The sequence below is a fragment of the Panthera uncia genome, chromosome B4, assembly GCF_023721935.1.
Source record: "Panthera uncia isolate 11264 chromosome B4, Puncia_PCG_1.0, whole genome shotgun sequence".
Lineage (NCBI taxonomy): Eukaryota > Metazoa > Chordata > Mammalia > Carnivora > Felidae > Panthera > Panthera uncia.
In genome coordinates, this window is record NC_064809.1 from 75,758,584 (window position 1) to 75,776,364 (window position 17,781).

The window sequence follows — 17,781 nt, forward strand, 5'->3', positions numbered from 1 at the left end:
AAAAAGACATACATGGGAAAAAGAAATACGAAATTTAAGACAGTGGTCACCTTTGGAGAGGGGGCAGGAAGAGAAAGTGAGTGGGGAAGGGACACCGTGTGCTTCAATGATACATATAATAGCTGATTTCTTAAATCTGGTGGTAACTGTATGGCTATTTATTGTATTATTCTTTTTTATTGTATTTTTTTATACCTTTAGTGATAGCTGAAATATTTCATACAAAAAAAAAGAATTTATAGGAGGCATAATACAAACAACAAAGTGGGGCGCCTGGGTGGCTCAGTTGGTAAGGGTCTGACTTTCGCTCAGGTCATGATCTCGTGGTTTGTGAGTTTGGGATTCTCTCTCCCTCTCTCTCTGCCCTTCCCTCCCCTCTTCCCCCCCCGCTCTTTTTCTTGCCTGTGTGTGCACGCGTGCTCTCTTTCTCAAAATAAAACCAAAAAACAAAAAAACCAAAAAACCAAACCCAAACTCTTTACAAAAAACAAGTAACAACCAACATCATGCACATGACCGTGAAGGGAAGGCCAGGATCGGGGATGGAAATGGGAGTGCTGCGAGTGTTCACAGGACAAGGGAAGCAGCCAAGAGTCTCAGAAGTTGCTCACCTTGATACTCCCTTCACCACAAAGACCTTGTTGGAATGTTGCTTCTCCAGTTTGCTCATCACCTCGTAGAGACTGTGGTTCAGCTAGAGCCAGCAAGAGAGACGGGTTGCTAGCCAGAGGGAACCTGAGACTGGCATATCCCTTCTCTTCTCCCTTTCAGACAGTTCCCCAGATAAAACCTCCCCACCCTTAACTATAAAACTCCTCCTCGTCTCTTTTGCACTAGTGTCTAGGGTCCTGTCCTGCCACCCCTTCTTCCTTGACTTGTCTGTGTCCTAAGTTCTGTCTCTTCCATCAGACTGGCAGCTCCCTCCCTCAAGGCTGGGTCCTTGATGTCTGACGTTTGATTTGAGGTTCTAGCTTCTCTCAGGTAATCCAGGCAATAAAAACCCATTGTAATATTAACGAGGCAAACCATAATTTAGCTCAAGAAACTGCGGACAGGAACATGTGGATGTGTGCACGAATTCAGTTAATGTTGTAATAGCAAAGAGTCTTGGAATCCCAGGACTAGAAAAGACCCCATGAGGTCATGTTGTGTGGCTGCCTGTCACTGCATAGGACTGGCCTTCTCCATTCACGCCCAACTACCTGAGAAACCGACCTGTGTTTAAACACCGCCCTCCTTGCGGCGCCTGGGTGGCTCAGTCGGTTGAGCGTCCGACTTCGGCTCAGGTCATGATCTCACGGTCTGTGGGTTCGAGCCCCACGTCAGGCTCTGTGCTGATGGCTTAGAGCCTGGAGCCTGCTTCCGATCCTGTGTCTCCCTCTCTCTCTGCCCCTCCCCCGCTCTCACTTTGTCTCACTCTGTCTCTCAAAAATAAATAAATGTAAAAAAAATAAAAAATTAAAAAAAACCCAAAACACCGCCCTCCTTGCTCCCTAGCAACAGAAGATAAAGATTTCCACAGCCTGGGACTCCTGGCTGGCTCAGTCGGTACAGTATGTGACTCTTGGTCTTGCAGTCGTGAGTTTGAGTTCTGCATGTGGCACAGTGTTTACTTAAAATAAAAAATAAAGGGGCGCCTGGGTGGCTCAGTCCGTTAAGGGGTTCGTGAGTTCGAGCCCCACATTGGGCTCTCTGCTGACAGCCCAGAGCCTGGAGCCTGCTTCCGATTCTATGTCTCCCCCTCTCTCTGCCCTTCCCCTGCTTGTGTGCACGTGCTCTCTCTCTCTCTCTCTCTCTCTCAAAAATAAATAAACGTTAAAAAAAATAATAAAATAAATAAAAATAAAAGATTTCACAGCTTGGTTCCCCATGTCAGCTATTCCTTCCAAAGGCCTACCTCCTTTATTCATCTGAAGCTCAAGTTTGGCTGCCATTATTCAGTTGTTAATGGAGACGGGGAGGGCCCTCTGAGGCAGGTACAGGTGCTTTAACCCAGTTCAACAATGTCAGTCAAGTGCTATTATCTCCTCATGAGAAAAAGGTAAAAACCCGTGCTGCCAATATCAATATTTAATGAGCTTATGTAAGTTAGGGCTACTTTCACATTTCCTAGGAAGACCCACCTAGCTGTCCACATTTGCCAAGATGTTTCTCACCTTGCTCATCTCCCTGTAGAAGACATCCCTCAGGTTGGAGATGTTCTGGAAGATGGTCACGTAACAGCCAATACGACTATCAGGGGCCAAAAAAACAGAAACAAGACCACATGCAGGTGAGCGATGGTAAAGGAAATCTTTGAGAGACAAGGGAGGAGCTTAAGCCAACACCAGAGGACACGAAGAGTCCTCAGAGAAAAGCACCCTGCACCCTAGACTCAGGATGTGATCTGGATTTGTCAGGGTGAGGCCAGTAGCACACTGGGCTCTCAGAAGAGTGGGAAGCTCAGGGGAGACACTTATCGGCCCAGCCTGATGCCAAAACATGAGACCTCTAGGTGCGTGAAGCTATCTTGATCCAGGCCCTTTAGGTACTAACGTAGATATGAAAGTACTCTAAAGACTTTTTATTTTTATTTTTATTTATTTATTTATTTATTTATTTATTTATTTATTTTTTTAACGTTTATTTATTTTTGAGACAGAGAGAGACAGAGCATGAACAGGGGAGGGTCAGAGAGAGGGAGACACAGAATCTGAAACAGGCTCCAGGCTCTGAGCTGTCAGCACAGAGCCCGACGCGGGGCTCGAACTCAAGGACCGCGAGATCATGACCTGAGCTGAAGTCGGCCGCCCAACTGACTGAGCCACCCAGGCACCCCTCTAAAGACTTTTTAAAGTGCTGTAAAAATATAAGGCCATACCATTATAATTATTATCATAAATAATTATTCTTTCTCATTGTGCAATACCTGGGCTTCGATGAAGCCGAAGGCACATTGGCAGAATTCTACTGTGAATGAATGGGGGAAATTTACATTTAAAGAAACTGTATGAAATTGCAATGCTATTTAAATTAGGAGTCACATTAACTGGTGTCTTAGAATACGTGTAGTGATTAAAAAGGCTCCACCCGGGGCGCCTGGGTGGCTCAGTCGGTTAAGCGGCCCACTTCGGCTCAGGTCATGATCTCGCGGTCCGTGAGTTCGAGCCCCGCGTCGGGCTCTGTGCTGACAGCTCAGAGCCTGGAGCCTGCTTCACATTCTGTGTCTCCCTCTCTCTCTGCCCCTTCCCTGCTCATGCTCTGTCTCTCTGTCTCAAAAATAAAGAAACATTAAAAAAAAAAAAAGGCTCCATCATACAGAGACTGATATTAAGTGGCAATATAAAATACTGACTACAGCTGCCATTACAGCATATCTCATACAATGAAAAGTCGGACACAAAGACAATTTCTACTCAGACACCTCCTCCCAATGTGGGAGATTTACGTCTACAACATGTTTACCTCCTGTGAAGCAAAGACATCATTAATAGAAATAATCATCCCGTGGCTTAGCGTCTCCATCAAGCCGGATGTTCGTGAGCCAAGCCGGCTTAAGACAGTGCACACCGAGGCACGGAACCATATACTCCTGGCTTGCGTGATGACGGCCATCTACTTGCCAAGATCGCTCCTGTCCAAGAAGCACCTTGCCTTTAAACTGGAAAAGCTGGCAGGGCAGGCGTGGTTAGCTCCGTACCGCCGGTGAAGTAAGCAGGGTCTGGGGCGATAAGGCAGCTTGCCTAATGTCACCCAGCAAGGTAGTGGCAGGGCTGAGGCTACACATCCCACTCTTGCACCAGAGCTCAGGTGACACGTTTGGGTTGCCAGGTAACCCGGGCCTCCAGCGGCTCGGGGGTCCAGGCCTTTTCTGAAGGTCAATCATTACCTGTGATACAGAGCGGGCAACTCCTCCAGCAGTTCCTGGTTCAGGTCTTCAAACACACTCTGGGCTTTGTTGAACTCTTCCTCTGCCTAGGGGGTGAAACAGACAGGGCCGTTGCCCTCAGTCCCGGGTCTAAGGCTGGAGAGGCTGTGCCTCCTTGATCCTCTGCGGCTTTTCAGGGACTTCCTGGGAACCGAGCCTCTCTTTCCCCAGACCCGTGCCCTCCCAAGCCATGAGTGTTTGACTATCCTGAGAGCACTGGTGTCAGGGAACACAGGATTTCCTTCGGGACACGCTGGATGCTGGATTTATCGTTTCCTAAACCCAGCCTGGCCCAGCGGGAGGGCAGGAAGGTTTTATCAGGGTTGTTTTTGTTTTTGTTTTTGTTTTTTTTACCTTGGCAGTCTTGGCCTCATCTTTCTTCTTGGCATTCTGCAACGCCTCCAGATGGTGTCGGGCACTGTCATAGTCCACAAGTTTCCGACCCCGCTTGGCAATTCTTTCCTAGCCCAGAGGTAGGAGAGAGGCCTCGAGAGTCACTTTTCGGTGGCCAGGATGCAGGTGACAGAGTGTCCAACACAGAGGCACGATGACTGGGTCCTATTATCGCACTGCACTTTCTAACAGTTTTGTGCCCAAGGGATCTCCCTCGCTCTTTGGAAAGAATGGGAATTCTCGGCGGTGGGGAGGCAGAGTAAAGGGAAACCCTACAGAGCATGTGGAAGCCTGCACTAAACATCACTACTTCCTATAAACCCACTAAAATCTGGTTCAGCCTCCAGGTGACATGGCCTTGAGAATCTAACTAAATTCAAAGTCAGGGGTGCTGGGTCTTACTCCCAGTGCTGCCACTTATTAGCCCCGTGATGGAGGGCAAGGCACGTCTCTTTTGGAACATCAGCAGCCTCATCTGCCCCTACGGTGTTATTTGAAAGCTCAAATGCAGACTATAAAGTACTTTGAAAATCCTGAAGCATAATAAAAATGGTAACTTGTTACGTGCACTGAGAGACCGTCTACTCAGTCTCATCCAAACTACATATTCAATCGTGGATTTTATTTTTAAAAAAATTTTTTTTTTAACGTTTTTATTTCTCTTTGAGACAGAGCATGAACGGGGGAGGGTCAGAGAGAGGGAGACACAGAATCTGAAACAGGCTCCAGGCTCTGAGCGGTCGGCACAGAGCCCGACACGGGGCTCGAACTCACGGACCGCGAGATCGTGACCTGAGCCGAAGTCGGCCACTTAACCGACTGAGCCACCCAGGCGCCCCTCAAACATGGATTTTCAAAGGACTAGTGATGATCTGGCCCAGCTTCCTACTGAACACGTGGAGCTGCAATATCCCAAATTAGTAGTTTACCAATTTCTGCTGGAACAGAGAATGGACAATTCCCAACTTCACAGCAGATTTCATTTTTTGAAAGCTTGATGACAGACTGAAGTCAGGACCCCTCTAATTTCTCCCTATTAATCTAAAAGCAGTGCAGCGCCTGACAGAGTAGATGTTTAATAAATAGGAGTTGAATGAATAAATGAACTCTAACTCTGCTTTCTGGAACAGCTTAGAAGAGGTTGCATCCCTCTTTTACCTAGCAGACTTCCAAGTATCGGATGTAGTTATCATGACTCCTCCAAGCTTCTTCTTGTCTACAATATACAGATGGGCTGGGTTTTTTTCCACAAGTAAAAGGGATGCCCTGACCTAGATCTAATTCAAAAACAGCTCCAATCTTCTTCACCCAAATCTAATTCTAAACATGCCCTTCACACACCTCTAACCTTCCACCTTAACCTCCCATCTGACCCCAGACTTTTACTCCTCTTTCCTGAGCTTCATTCCCGACTGTGGGCTCAAACTCTATGTAGGACATTTACCCTGTATGTTCTCTAACTTCCAGGGGCCACCCGTGACCCATCCTTGACTCTGCAAACCGATTACCTTGATCTCGCTGAACTGGGCTACGTAGTTTTCCATGGTTCTCACTGCCTGGTCAGCTAATTTCTCTTCGTAGTCTTCCCAAAGGAGATCATTGTTCTGTGGGGGCAGAGGCAGAGGGCAGTGGTGAGGGCCCCACTTCTCAGCAACAACCGCCTACCAGGGGAAAGCCCAAATTCTGCCTGCCACAGACTTCCTTTTTTGGAGCGCTGTATTTATTTATTTATTTATTTATTTTTTAAGTTTTTTTTTTTTTTTTTAACGTTTATTTATTTTTGAGACAAAGAGAGACAGAGCATGAACGGGGGAGGGTCACAGAGAGAGGGAGACACAGAATCTGAAACAGGTGGAGCGCTGTATTTAGAATATCACGTTGGGTTCCGGTGAAGAAGTCAGGTGAAGGAACAGCCCTTCCCCCAAGGGGCTGCCCTATAAGACACTGGACGTACACTCAGGGATTAAGAACAGGAAGAGATGGTCAGAGTTTTGGACTCTAGAGCTTGGAGGACAGGCAAATTTGGGAGCACAAAACTGCATGAAGTTAACTTTCAAAACCAACCACTTGGGTTTTATGGAACGGAAACTTCCGTAAGGTTTTAGGAGGGGGAGAAGGGCAACAACGGAGGAATCTGTAGACTAGGGAAAACTTGTTTTGACTTCCATAGTTACTGCTTTTTGCTACCGCCCGTGACCGAGACTACATAAATGAACGACGCGGATTGGCTCCTTTGTTTATCCATTTTCTGGGATACAGAAGCAAAGATAAGGCTGAGATGAGGGCAGGAGTTAGTGCCAGAAGAGGTGTTTAGCCCAAACGCTCTTACCCCTACGATGGCCTTCAGCTCGTCGTGACCGTCCCACTCGTTGCTGTAGATCTCCTGCAGGGTTTCTGACACTCTTTTTGAGCTTTCATGCATCACTGAGAGGAGAGAAGTCACGTCTACCATAAAGTTTCCCCCAAAGTAGGCTGGTATAATCATACGGGTGGACAGGCAAAATCAGTGGGTCTACTTCAGAAGGACGCAGACCAAGAAGGTTTGGGTTATCCGTGAGGAAAGCGGGACGGGGCTGGGACAGCACGAGTCGCTCTTGCTCTGCCCACAAGCCCCAGGACTCAGGGGCAGGCAAGTAAGTGATCAAATGCCTGAGAATGGTTGTTTTTCTTTCCGCGCTCAGACTTCTCAGGAGCTCGAATCCCCTGTGCTACGCAATACCCACCTTTGACGGCGCTAAGGAAGTTCTTCAGGTCCTTGTAGAGCTTCTGGCCTTCTGCCTGAAAGGGAGAAGTGCTTTCAGTGACTGAAGAGATACGTTTGGAAAGACGCCTTAGAGGTCAAAGTTGAAAAGTAGGTTCAAAGCAGACGTCAATCCTGGAATCCGCAAATGTTATAAATGAGCCTCTGTTCTCTTTTCCAAGAAGTTGTAGGTTATCTTTTTGGGGGCTATCTTTAAGTTGGGAGATTGTTCCCATGGCACTGGAAGATTTTCTTTCCTCTGTTTGTTCTCCCATCCAGTGAACAAAAGCCTACGCCCCGGGTTCCTCTGCTGGAAATATGTGTCCTCCGTGACCCTGTGGGTTATACTTTCCTCTCTGGGTTAAGTACATTGCTACCATCTTCTTAAGACAGTAGGTCTTCTCCCTCCTGTGCACCCTGACCATTCCTCTCCTCTCCTGATGTCCTTCTCTGCCTTGCCTCACTTTACCCTTCCCTTCCATCAATCACATGCTTTACACTCTCCTTCAAACAGCCTCATCACTGATTCTCCTCCTGTTCCAACATCAATAGCTTCATCCATAGCTCTATCCATCTACCCAATTCTTTCTTTGTTCCCATGTCTGAATTCTCATTTTTTAAAAATGTTTATTTAAGGGGCACCTGGGTGGCTCAGTCGGTTAAGCGTCCGACTTCAGCTCAGGTCACGATCTCGCGGTCCGTGAGTTCAAGCCCCGCGTCGGGCTCTGGGCTGATGGCTCAGAGCCTGGAGCCTGCTTCGGATTCTGTGTCTCCCTCTCTCTCTGCCCCTCCCCCGTTCATGCTCTGTCTCTCTCTGTCTCAAAAATAAATAAACGTTAAAAAAAAATTAAAAAAAATGTTTATTTAATATTGAGAGAGAGACAGAGACAGAAAGTGTGTGAGTGAGTGGGGGAGGAGTAGAGAGAGAAAGGGGGACAGAGGATCCAAAGGGATCCAAAGTAGGCTCCATACTGACAGCAGAGAGCCTGATGTGGGGCTGGAATTCATGAGCCATGGGATCATGACCTGAGCCGAAGTCGGATGCTTAAGTGACTGAGCCACCCAGGCGCCCCTGGATTCTCATTTTTTAAGGCTAGGACTCCCAAGCACAGATTAGGTCTCCTCCCTAGTAAAAAAAAAAAAAAAAAAAAAAGGGAGAAAAGAGAGGAAGGTATCATTTAAGTTTGGAAGTTTTTATCTCAACCCCACAGGTGACCCACTTCTGTTTTAACTCTGACAAATGTTCATTGAGCCTCTGCTTCTTGAATCCAGCAACCAGAAACTCGTGACTTCTTGCTGAGACTGCTTCAATTTAAAATAGCCCTAGGGGCACTTGGGTGGCTCAGTCTGTTAAGCGTCTGACCCTCAATCTCAACTCTGGTCGTGATCTCTCAGTTCGTGAGCTCGAGCCCCGGGTGGAGCTCTACACTGTCGGTGTGGAACCTGCTTGGGAGTCTGTCTCTGCCCTTCCCCCTGCACTGTCTGTCTGTCTGTCTCTCTCAAAATAAATAAATAAATTTCAAAAAAAAAGGTTCTATTAGAACTTTTGCCCACTGGTCTTAGGCTGGCCTTCTGTACTCAGAGTAGATCTGCTTTCTCTTGCACATATGTTTGAAGACATCTGTCACATACCCCGCACCAAGTCTTCTCTTTCAAAGGCTTCCTCTGTTGTTCCTCATGGTGTTATTTAAAGCTCCTTCCGACTCTGGCCTCTTTCCTCTGTGTGAACTCCAGTTTCTGGGAGTTGAGCCTAGACCATTGACCTCTTGGAGCCTGACTTCAGGAACGTGGGCTTGGACTGAAAGGTGCAGTCCACTTAAGGGGGTTTCCTGGGGCCAGACCTGTGGGTCAGGACAGTGACCTTCATGCCAGCTCAGGTGAAGGAGTATTTAAGTTGAGATGCATTATTATGAAGTATGCCCATAAGCTACTTGTGAACTTGCTCATTTATTTTATTTGTTTGTGGTCATCACTAGATAGGCTATTGAGCATACCAAAAGTATAAACAAATGTATGGGAGGAAAAACTGAATATTCAGAAAAGTCTAACAACTTAAACTTTTTTTTTTTTAATCTGCGGAAATCTTTGCAGGAAGGACGATTACTGTGTACACAGCAGAAAATCTAGGTCAACTCGGGGTCAAAGTAAACTGGACTAATTATTTCATCCATGTTTTTGCCTCCAGCGCTTACTTCTAAGCCAGTCCAAACTTAAAATTTTTTTTTTTTTTAGCATTTATTCATTTTTTGAGGGACAGAGAGAGAGCATAAGCGGGGGAGGGGCAGAGAGAGGGGGAGACACAGAATCCAAAGCAGGCTCCAGGTTCTGAGCTGTCAGCACAGAGCCCGATGCGGGGCTTGAACTCATGAAACGCGAGATCACGATCGGAGCCCAAGTCGGACGCTTAACTGACTGAGCCACCCAGGCGCCCCAGCCAGTCCAAACCCTTAACCATACTTCAGGTTGAAAGTTCTGGGAGCTGGGATGCCTTTAAGCATCTGACTTCAGCTCAGGTCATGATCTTGCAGTTTGTGAGTTTCAGCCCCACATCGGACTCTCTGCTGTCAGCACCGAGCCCACTTTGGATCCTATGTCCCCCTCTCTCTCTGCCCCTTCCCTGCTTGTACTCTCTCTCTCTTAAAAGTAAATAAACATTAAAGAAAAGAAAAGAAGAGAAGAGAAGGGAAGGGAAGGGAAGGGAAGGGAAGGGAAAAGAAAAGAAAAGAGAAAAGAAAAGAAAAGAAAAGAAAAGAAAAGTCCTTGGAGCTGAATGCCAGGGCTCTAGGGACATGAACACACAGTCTCAAGGGCGTCTAAGACACTGTCAGGGAGGTGGGAAAAGAACCGGCATTGTGCGGTATTTCACAGCAAGTGAGGATCAGGAGAACATCAGAGAAATGACCGGGGCGGGGGGGGGGGGGGGTGGTTCAGATGTTATAGAGAGGTTAGAGTGCAGGAACAACTGGTCACAGTAACTGGACTTGGTAACTGGAGGTCACTGGTAATCTTGAGAAAGTGCTTTCAATAGCATGATGGAGACGGTCAGTCAGCCACCAAAATTCAGAAACACTCAGCATTCATCAGGAAGGATGTTTCACTTCCTTCTTGCTTTTTCATTCATGGGAAAAAAGTTGAAACAGCCTAAGATGTTAAACGTGCATAAAAGCTTTTAAAGATGGAAATGGTAGGTGGGTGTAAGTTTGAGAGTTTTAAAAATGTGACAGCCAAGGTTTGAAAGAGTTTTGAGGATTATACAAATTAACAAGGATTTCAAGTTCCTTTTTGAAAGAAAACAAAACGAACTCAACTTTTTACCTCACCATGAAGATTTGGTCTCCAAAGTACATATTGGAGTAACAAAACCTGTTAAACCATCTTGCGTAATTTATTTAACAAAAAAATTTTTTTTTTTTTTAATTTTTTTTTTCAACGTTTTTCATTTATTTTGGGGACAGAGAGAGACAGAGCATGAATGGGGGAGGGGCAGAGAGAGAGGGAGACACAGAATCGGAAACAGGCTCCAGGCTCTGAGCCATCAGCCCAGAGCCTGACGCGGGGCTCGAACTCACGGACCGCGAGATCGTGACCTGGCTGAAGTCGGACGCTTAACCGACTGCGCCACCCAGGCGCCCCACAAAAAAAATTTTTTTAATGTTTATTCATTTTTGAAAGAGAGAGACAGAGCACAAGCAGGGATGGGGCAGAGAGAGAGGGGGGACACAAAATCCAAAGCAGGCTGCAGGCTCTGAGCTGTCAGCACAGAGGCCGACGCGGGGCTCGAACCCACGAACCGCGAGATCATGACCTGAGCCGAAGTCGGACGCTCAATGGACTGAGCCACCCAGGCGCCCCCATCTTGCATAATTTCTACAAATGAAATTCAAATTGTTTTTATCCCATTAGACATTATATGGCCCGACAAATCCGATCAGTAATCAAGGCTACCGTGCATGACCATGCACTTGTATGTATGCTGTTCAAAACCAGGGGGTTCTACTGATACCAGAGTCCATAAAATGTGAACGCCTTCTGCCTTCCGTGGCACCTCACAAAAGCCTAACTCCCCTTCTGTGTTTTAGGATCAAGCTTCCAGGTCAAAGTTCTTCCTTTAGGAAGAGTTCTTGCTCTTTCCTTTGAGGAGATGAAGCATGTGTGTGTGTGTGTGTGTGTGTGTGTGTGTGTGTATGGGGGGGAAGTGGGGTAGCGGGACGCCAGTGGGTATCATTTTTTTTTTTTAATTTTTTTTTTTAACGTTTATTTATTTTTAAGACAGAGAGAGACAGAGCATGAACGGGGGAGGGTCAGAGAGAGGGAGACACAGAATCCGAAACAGGCCCCAGGCTCTGAGCTGTCAGCACAGAGCCCAACGCTGGGCTCGAACTCATGGACCCGGAGATCATGACCTGAGCCGAAGTCGGCCGCTTAACCGACTGAGCCACCCAGGCGCCCCCAGTGGGTATCATTTTATTTCACTGACCTGTCTGCCCTCCTACCCTGAAATGTCTCCAGGCTGAAGAATCCTAGCCTTCTTCTTCAGGTGTGATTTTTACGGTCTTAGGTTCCTCCCCGTCTGTGGGTCAAAGACTTGCAAGTTATTCCACTTTTCCGGTTCCAGTCTCCTCATCTATAAATGTCGGGTCAGACCATTTCTAGCCCTAAATCTTATCGTTTTAGCACTTCCGCTCTCTGAATACCTGGCCAAATTCTTGGCATCACCATAAAGAGTCTGACTTGGTCCTTCCAACCCCTATATAAACAGCCCCAGCCCTCAGGTAATGGACCATTCGCTGTGGAAGCTTGTGCTAAACCCTCAGGTAGACAGAGCTGTGCGGTACTGAGGATGGAGAAGAAAGTCCCTGTCCTGGGGCTCTCCACTTGCTGGAGAGAAATGGACTCAGAGAAACCCAAACACGCTCGCACAATAGTAAGTAGCCTGAAGGTCCTGGAGTAAGCTCTAGAAATGCTCCATCTAATGGAGGCCCAGAGGGGAGACGAGAAGCTGGATTGTTGGGTTTGATTTTAAAGGCAATGAATTGGAAGCAGCTGTCACTACCAGAAATAAGAGATTAAAATGCTGCTTGGGGAAAACAATTCTTCCTCTATAATATGTTTTGAAGAGTGTGGGGGGGGGCGGGGAATGGGGAAGTAAACAAAGCCTTCAAAGAAAACTTACCTACGGAAATTTGATTAGGAACCTGGGCAAGCGGCCTGACCTTGAAATCAGGCTGGGAAGTTTGGGAGTGATATTTATTTATTTATAAACAATTTTTTTACAACGTTTATTCACTTTTGAGAGACAGGGAGAGACACAGTGCAAGCGGGAGAGGGGCAGAGAGAGAAGGAGACACAGAATCTGAAGCAGGCTCCAGGCTCCGAGCTGTCAGCACAGAGCCCGATGTGGGGCTGGAACTCACAAACCGTGAGATCATGACCTGACCCGAAGTCGGATGCTCAATGGTCTTAGCCACCCAGGCGCCCCTGGGAATATTTATTTATTGATAAAAAATACACCTACAAGCTGATTGCGGTAAGGGACTGGGTACATGACCAACTGGTCCAACTTCTGGAATACTTCACTTTCAATCTCCTTGACCTTGTCTTCCCCCCCTCTGTTAGTCTGAGCTATCCGAGGTCCCGTCTCAGAGCTGACTGTGTTGTTACTGTCTTTTTCCTTAAACGGTGAATGCCTGAGGGCAGGCGTATTGTCTTATTTGTGTTGAAATACCAGGATCTAGCCTGGCATACAGCAGGCTCGCTTGTTAAGTGAACTTTTCAGGCAGGCTCAAATACCAGTCACTACGGGTAAATCATTCTCTCAGGAGAAAAGCTTCCCTTATTCCTAATCTCCCTCCATTTCCTTTCTCAAACAGATCTCCACCCCCTCTTCAAGTGACGTTCAGCTGGTGGGCTCACCCAGGAGATTCTGAGGGGACTGTCTCATCTGATCCTCTTATTCTTCTAGATGGCCCTTCCTTCATCGCTGACCCTTCCTTCCCACACACCTGCCATTGGTAGATCCAGCCTTTAAGGCCGAGAGGAGGAGAAAGGACCGAGCTACAGAAACCTTTCAACGTGGGTGTTGACTTACTGACTCCTGTTCTTTTCATACTGGGGTTAAAAGCTGAAGGGTAACCTTGATTGAGCAGAGGCCCAGGGAGGCCTCCTCGTGCGGTCCAGGGGGAAAAGCACAGGGTTCACGTTTGAATCCTCGCTCTGTAGCCCTTGTGCTTTACCTTGATTAAATCACTTCCCTCTCAGATCCTATTCCCCGCCCTCCGCCCCCCTCCCCCGCAATTCAGACTAAAATCAGTGGTTGCCAAATGCTGTTCTCAGACTGGCTACCACCTCATAATTACTAGAAGCTTAATATACAACATAGACTCTCCAGTTAATGATCAACTATGGCTGTTAGTGTCACATAAAAAAAAAGATAAGAACACGTTATGTGCCTCCAGATGAGAGAATATCCCACCTAGAAAAATGTCAAGTATTCCTGCCACCCAAACAAACAAAATCTGAATCTCATCAAACCTCTAAATCTATTCATTTATGGAAAATACAAGAGACAGAGGATCATGTTAAACAGTACCATGGGGATTCAGTCAGCCTGCAGGAAACTTCAGGAAAACAACCCGGGGTCAGCAAGTAAACCGCAAAAAGGGAGGGATTAGAAACCTGCAGATGAAGAGATTTAACTTTAAGGGATTTAAACATGTCCACAAGTTGCTGATTTAAACAAATCAGGGGAGAGGCGCCTGGGTGGTTCGGTCGGTTAAGCGTTCAACTTCGGCTCAGGTCATGATCCCGCGGTCCAGTGAGTTCGAGCCCCGCGTCAGGCTCTGTGCTGACAGCTCAGAGCCTGGAGCCTGTTTCAGATTCTGTGTCTCCCTCTCTCTCTGCCCCTCCCCTGTTCATGCTCTCTCTCTGTCTCAAAAATAAATAAACGTTAAAAAAAAATTTTAAACAAATCAGGGGATTAAAAAAATAGGGGAGTGAACATTGGACATTTTGAATTATGAAATTATTGCTGTTTGTTTTTTAAAGGTATCACTTAATCTTATGTTTTAGTGGGGTGATTAACTTGAAATATCTGAAAAGATATTTGTATTACGTTGTTAACTGAAAAGGGCAAGTTATGAAACCATTACAAACAGAATAATCTCACTATTGTGAACCTTATATTTATTTATTCTGGATTTACTTGGCTACCATACACATACATAGCACAGTGACCGTAAGGATATGAAACAACAGTGGTTGTAGCATGGGAGGGTGCAAAATCATGATTTTTTAATTCATGTTTTTCTTGTCCTTTCTGGTTTGTTGTAATGAGTAAACATCTTATAGAAAAATATTTTTAGGCGTGATAATGGCTTTGTGGTTATATTTTAAAAGAGTCCTTATCTTGGGGCACCTCAGTGGCTTAGTCAGTTAAGCCTCTGACTCTTGATTTCAACTTAGATCATGATCTCACTGTTCGTGGGTTTGAGCCTCATGTCGGGCTCTGTGTTAGCAGCATGGAGGCTGCTTGGGATTCTCTGTCTCCTTCTCTCTCCGCCCCTCCCCAGCTCTCTCTCTTTCTAAATAAATAAATAAACTTAAAAAAAAATTTAAAAAACTGGGGTGCCTGGGTGGTTCAGTTGGCTAAGCATCCAACTCTTGGTTTCGGCTCAGGTCATGATCTCACAGTTTTGTGAGATTGAGCCCCACATCAGGCTCTGCACTGACAGTGAGGAGCTTGCTTGGGATTCTCTCTCTCTCCCTCCCTCTGCCCCTGCCCCTCCCCCTCCCCCACTCACGCTGTCTCTCTCAAAAAAATAAATGAACTTAAAAAAAATTAAATTAAAATAAAAAAATAAAGAGTCCTTATATTTAGAGATTAATAATGAAATATTTATGGATAAAATGATATGATATGCAGACTGCCCTTCATAGTAATCAAGGATGGGGGAAAGTGGGTGGAGACATAAATGAGTTGACTAATTATTAAAGCTGGGTGATGGGTACATGTGGATTAATCATACAGGTTTTCCTATCTTTGTGTATATTTGAAATCATCCATTAAAACAAGTTTACTAACTACGGAATCCCAAGCCCTATTACAGGTGACCTTGCATTTAAAAATATTTCCCAAATGATCCTGATATACCATTAACTGCTGAATTAGATTATAGCTAGGGGCGCCCAAGTGGCTCAGTTGGTTAAGTGTCTAACTTCGGTTCAGGTCATGATCTCATGGTTCACGAGTTTGAGCCCCCCATCAGGCTCTCAGCCGTTGGGGCAGAGCCCGCTGCAGATCCTCTGTCCCCTTCTCTCTCTGCCTCTACCCCGCTCATGCTCTCTCTCTCAAAAATGAACATAAGACAAAAAACTTCTATAGGATATAGCTAGTGTCCCTTTAATAGCATCATAAAGAATTACTTTCCATATAATTCGATGCACTGATATTGTGCAAGAATGAATTTGGCTGGTCTTTGTCCCAGTCCTGGGAAGTTAACTTCTAAATCCTTGGGAATTCCTGAGTGATGGGAGTGTGTTCATTTTTCATGGTGGGCCTCTTCAATCACGTGTGAGTTTATAATAAACAAATGGCTCAGGATGGTGGCTGGTCAGGCTGGAAAGATGAACCATGTGATTAGAGGGCTGGGGCTTTGAGACAGGTGATATCAGCCTGACCTCCAGCAGAAGGGAGGGAAAAGGGAGCTACGGATTAAATTCAATCATGTGGCCCATGATTCACCATGTAACGAAATCACAACAAAAAACTCTAGACACCTGATGCTTGGGTGAGCCTCCCTACTGGGTAATCCTATATCAACGTGCTGGGAAGGTGACACATCTTGAGAACACAGAAGCTTCTCGTTTGGAATTCTCCTGGACCTCACCTCATGTCCCTCTTCACTTGCCTGGTCCTGATGGGTGTCATTTATAATAAAAGTGTAATTGTAAATAGAGCACTGTCCTGAGTTCTGTGGGTTGTTCTTGTGGATTACAGGAACTGAGTGGCTAGTAGGACCCCCCCAAAATTTGTAGCATTGGTCAGCAGTGTGGGTGTCCTGGGAGCTCTGGAGCCTGCAGCTGGTGTCCGAAGTGAAGCAGTCTTGTTGGGGACAGTGCCCTTAACCTGTGAAATGTGGCCGAACTCTGAGCAGTTAAGTGTTAGGACCACATTACAACTGGGTATTCACGTGAGTCAATAACCCCCTTCTATTACAAAGAGGGGACTGCGATCTCCAGGGCTCATGTAAGAATTAAGTGAGATCACACGTGTGTAAAGCACCATGCACAATGCCTGGCACGTGGAGATGGAAAGTGAAATATCTTGAGGCACCTGGGTGGCGGTGGGGGGGTGGTGCTCAGTCGGTTGAGTGTCTGACTTTGGATCACGTCACGATCTCATGATTGGTGAGTTTGAGCCCTGCATCAGGCTCTGCACAGACAGGGCGGAGCCTGCTTGAGATTCCCCTCTCTCTCTCCCTCTCTTCTGCCCCCACCCCATTCGTGCTTACTTTCTCTCAAAATAAATAAATAAACTTAAAAAAAAAAAAAGTGAAATATCCCATGGAAGCCTACACCTATTGCCCACTTCTCAATGTAAATTTTCTGTAAGAGAATTACCCGTAGCAGCCAGTGAAGGTAGAAGGAACCGAGACAATAGGAGGTTTGCTGGTGAGAATGACAGGTGAAAAGATGGACGGATCATTTAGAATTCTGGGCTTCGGCGAGGTAGATGTAGTGGCCAAAGAGGCAACAAGGAAAATCGGGGGCTACTACGATGGGAGAGCCTAGGGTGGGAGAGAGGCACCCTGAGGAAGTGGTCAGCCAAAGACTAAAGTGGCAGGGGCTCGTTCCAACTTTGTCCAAGGACCTAGGGATGCCACTGTACCCCGGGGGAACCACTAAGAGGAAAGAACACTTGTCTGTCTCCCAAAACCCAGGGTCGGTGGGAACAAGAAAAGGAAGCGTCTCTGGTTCCCAGAGAAACAAGAAGCAGCAGTTACTCCGTGGCCCTTGCCCCCCAACCCCGGGGGGAGGGTGGGGTAGGAGGGATGCCTGTTGGCTTGTCCAAACCTACTGTTCTTCTGCTACCCGGCCCTCAGGTCTCCCTTCTTCCTCCAAGCTCCCCCTCCCCACCCTCCAGATTACCTGTTGCTGGTGGAAGTTGTTGGCACTTTGTTCAAACCGTTCATCTTTGGTTTCCACAGTCTTCCCCAACTTCTGCAGAACCTGGGAATATAAGTTGGAAAGGTCAGTGAGGTGGAGTCAAGTCCCTCTCATCTGTTGGCCTCCTATGACCCTAGCTTCTCAGAGTCTCAGATGCAATTAAAGGGCTGTACTCGTATCAGCCCAATGGAATTTAAAAAATATAGGGTGCACTGTTGGAAAAAAAAATCGTATTTGGTGGTTCTTCTCAAATTGGGGTATGCCTGAGGGTATCTGGCAGTGTGCGAGAGTGTATATACAAAGCCCAGAATAAATATGGCATACATGCCTGGAATGACATTATTATTTACAGTGGGGTTCCGGGGGTGGGCTGGGGTAAAGTATTATATTAAAACAAGGATTAATAAGAATGTAAAATATGCAGCCCTAACGATAAAATATGAGCCTTGAAGGTACTTTTCACTTGAGAGATGGTCTTCCAGCCACAGCCCCAGATTCCTCTAGATAGATGAGGTTAGAGGCAGGCAGGAGACTGTTCTCTTAGGAGAGCCCTTGTGGAAAACGCTGAAGAAGACCG

At 46.5% G+C, this 17,781-nt stretch overlaps 1 protein-coding gene across 3 annotated transcripts in view; it reads right to left on the reverse strand.

Annotated features, from left to right (window-relative positions):
- BIN2 (bridging integrator 2) overlaps positions 1-17,781 on the reverse strand; it is a 34,309-nt gene that overhangs the window by 8,824 nt on the left and 7,704 nt on the right. For all 3 annotated transcript variants that reach the window (XM_049625473.1, XM_049625472.1, XM_049625471.1), the window contains exons 2-9: positions 17,187-17,267; positions 7,024-7,078; positions 6,630-6,724; positions 5,809-5,904; positions 4,262-4,369; positions 3,869-3,954; positions 2,157-2,232; positions 612-694 (exon numbers count right to left, since the gene is read on the reverse strand). In XM_049625473.1, the coding sequence (XP_049481430.1) occupies positions 612-694; positions 2,157-2,232; positions 3,869-3,954; positions 4,262-4,369; positions 5,809-5,904; positions 6,630-6,724; positions 7,024-7,078; positions 17,187-17,267 (680 nt within the window). The remainder of the gene's footprint in view (positions 1-611; positions 695-2,156; positions 2,233-3,868; positions 3,955-4,261; positions 4,370-5,808; positions 5,905-6,629; positions 6,725-7,023; positions 7,079-17,186; positions 17,268-17,781) is intronic.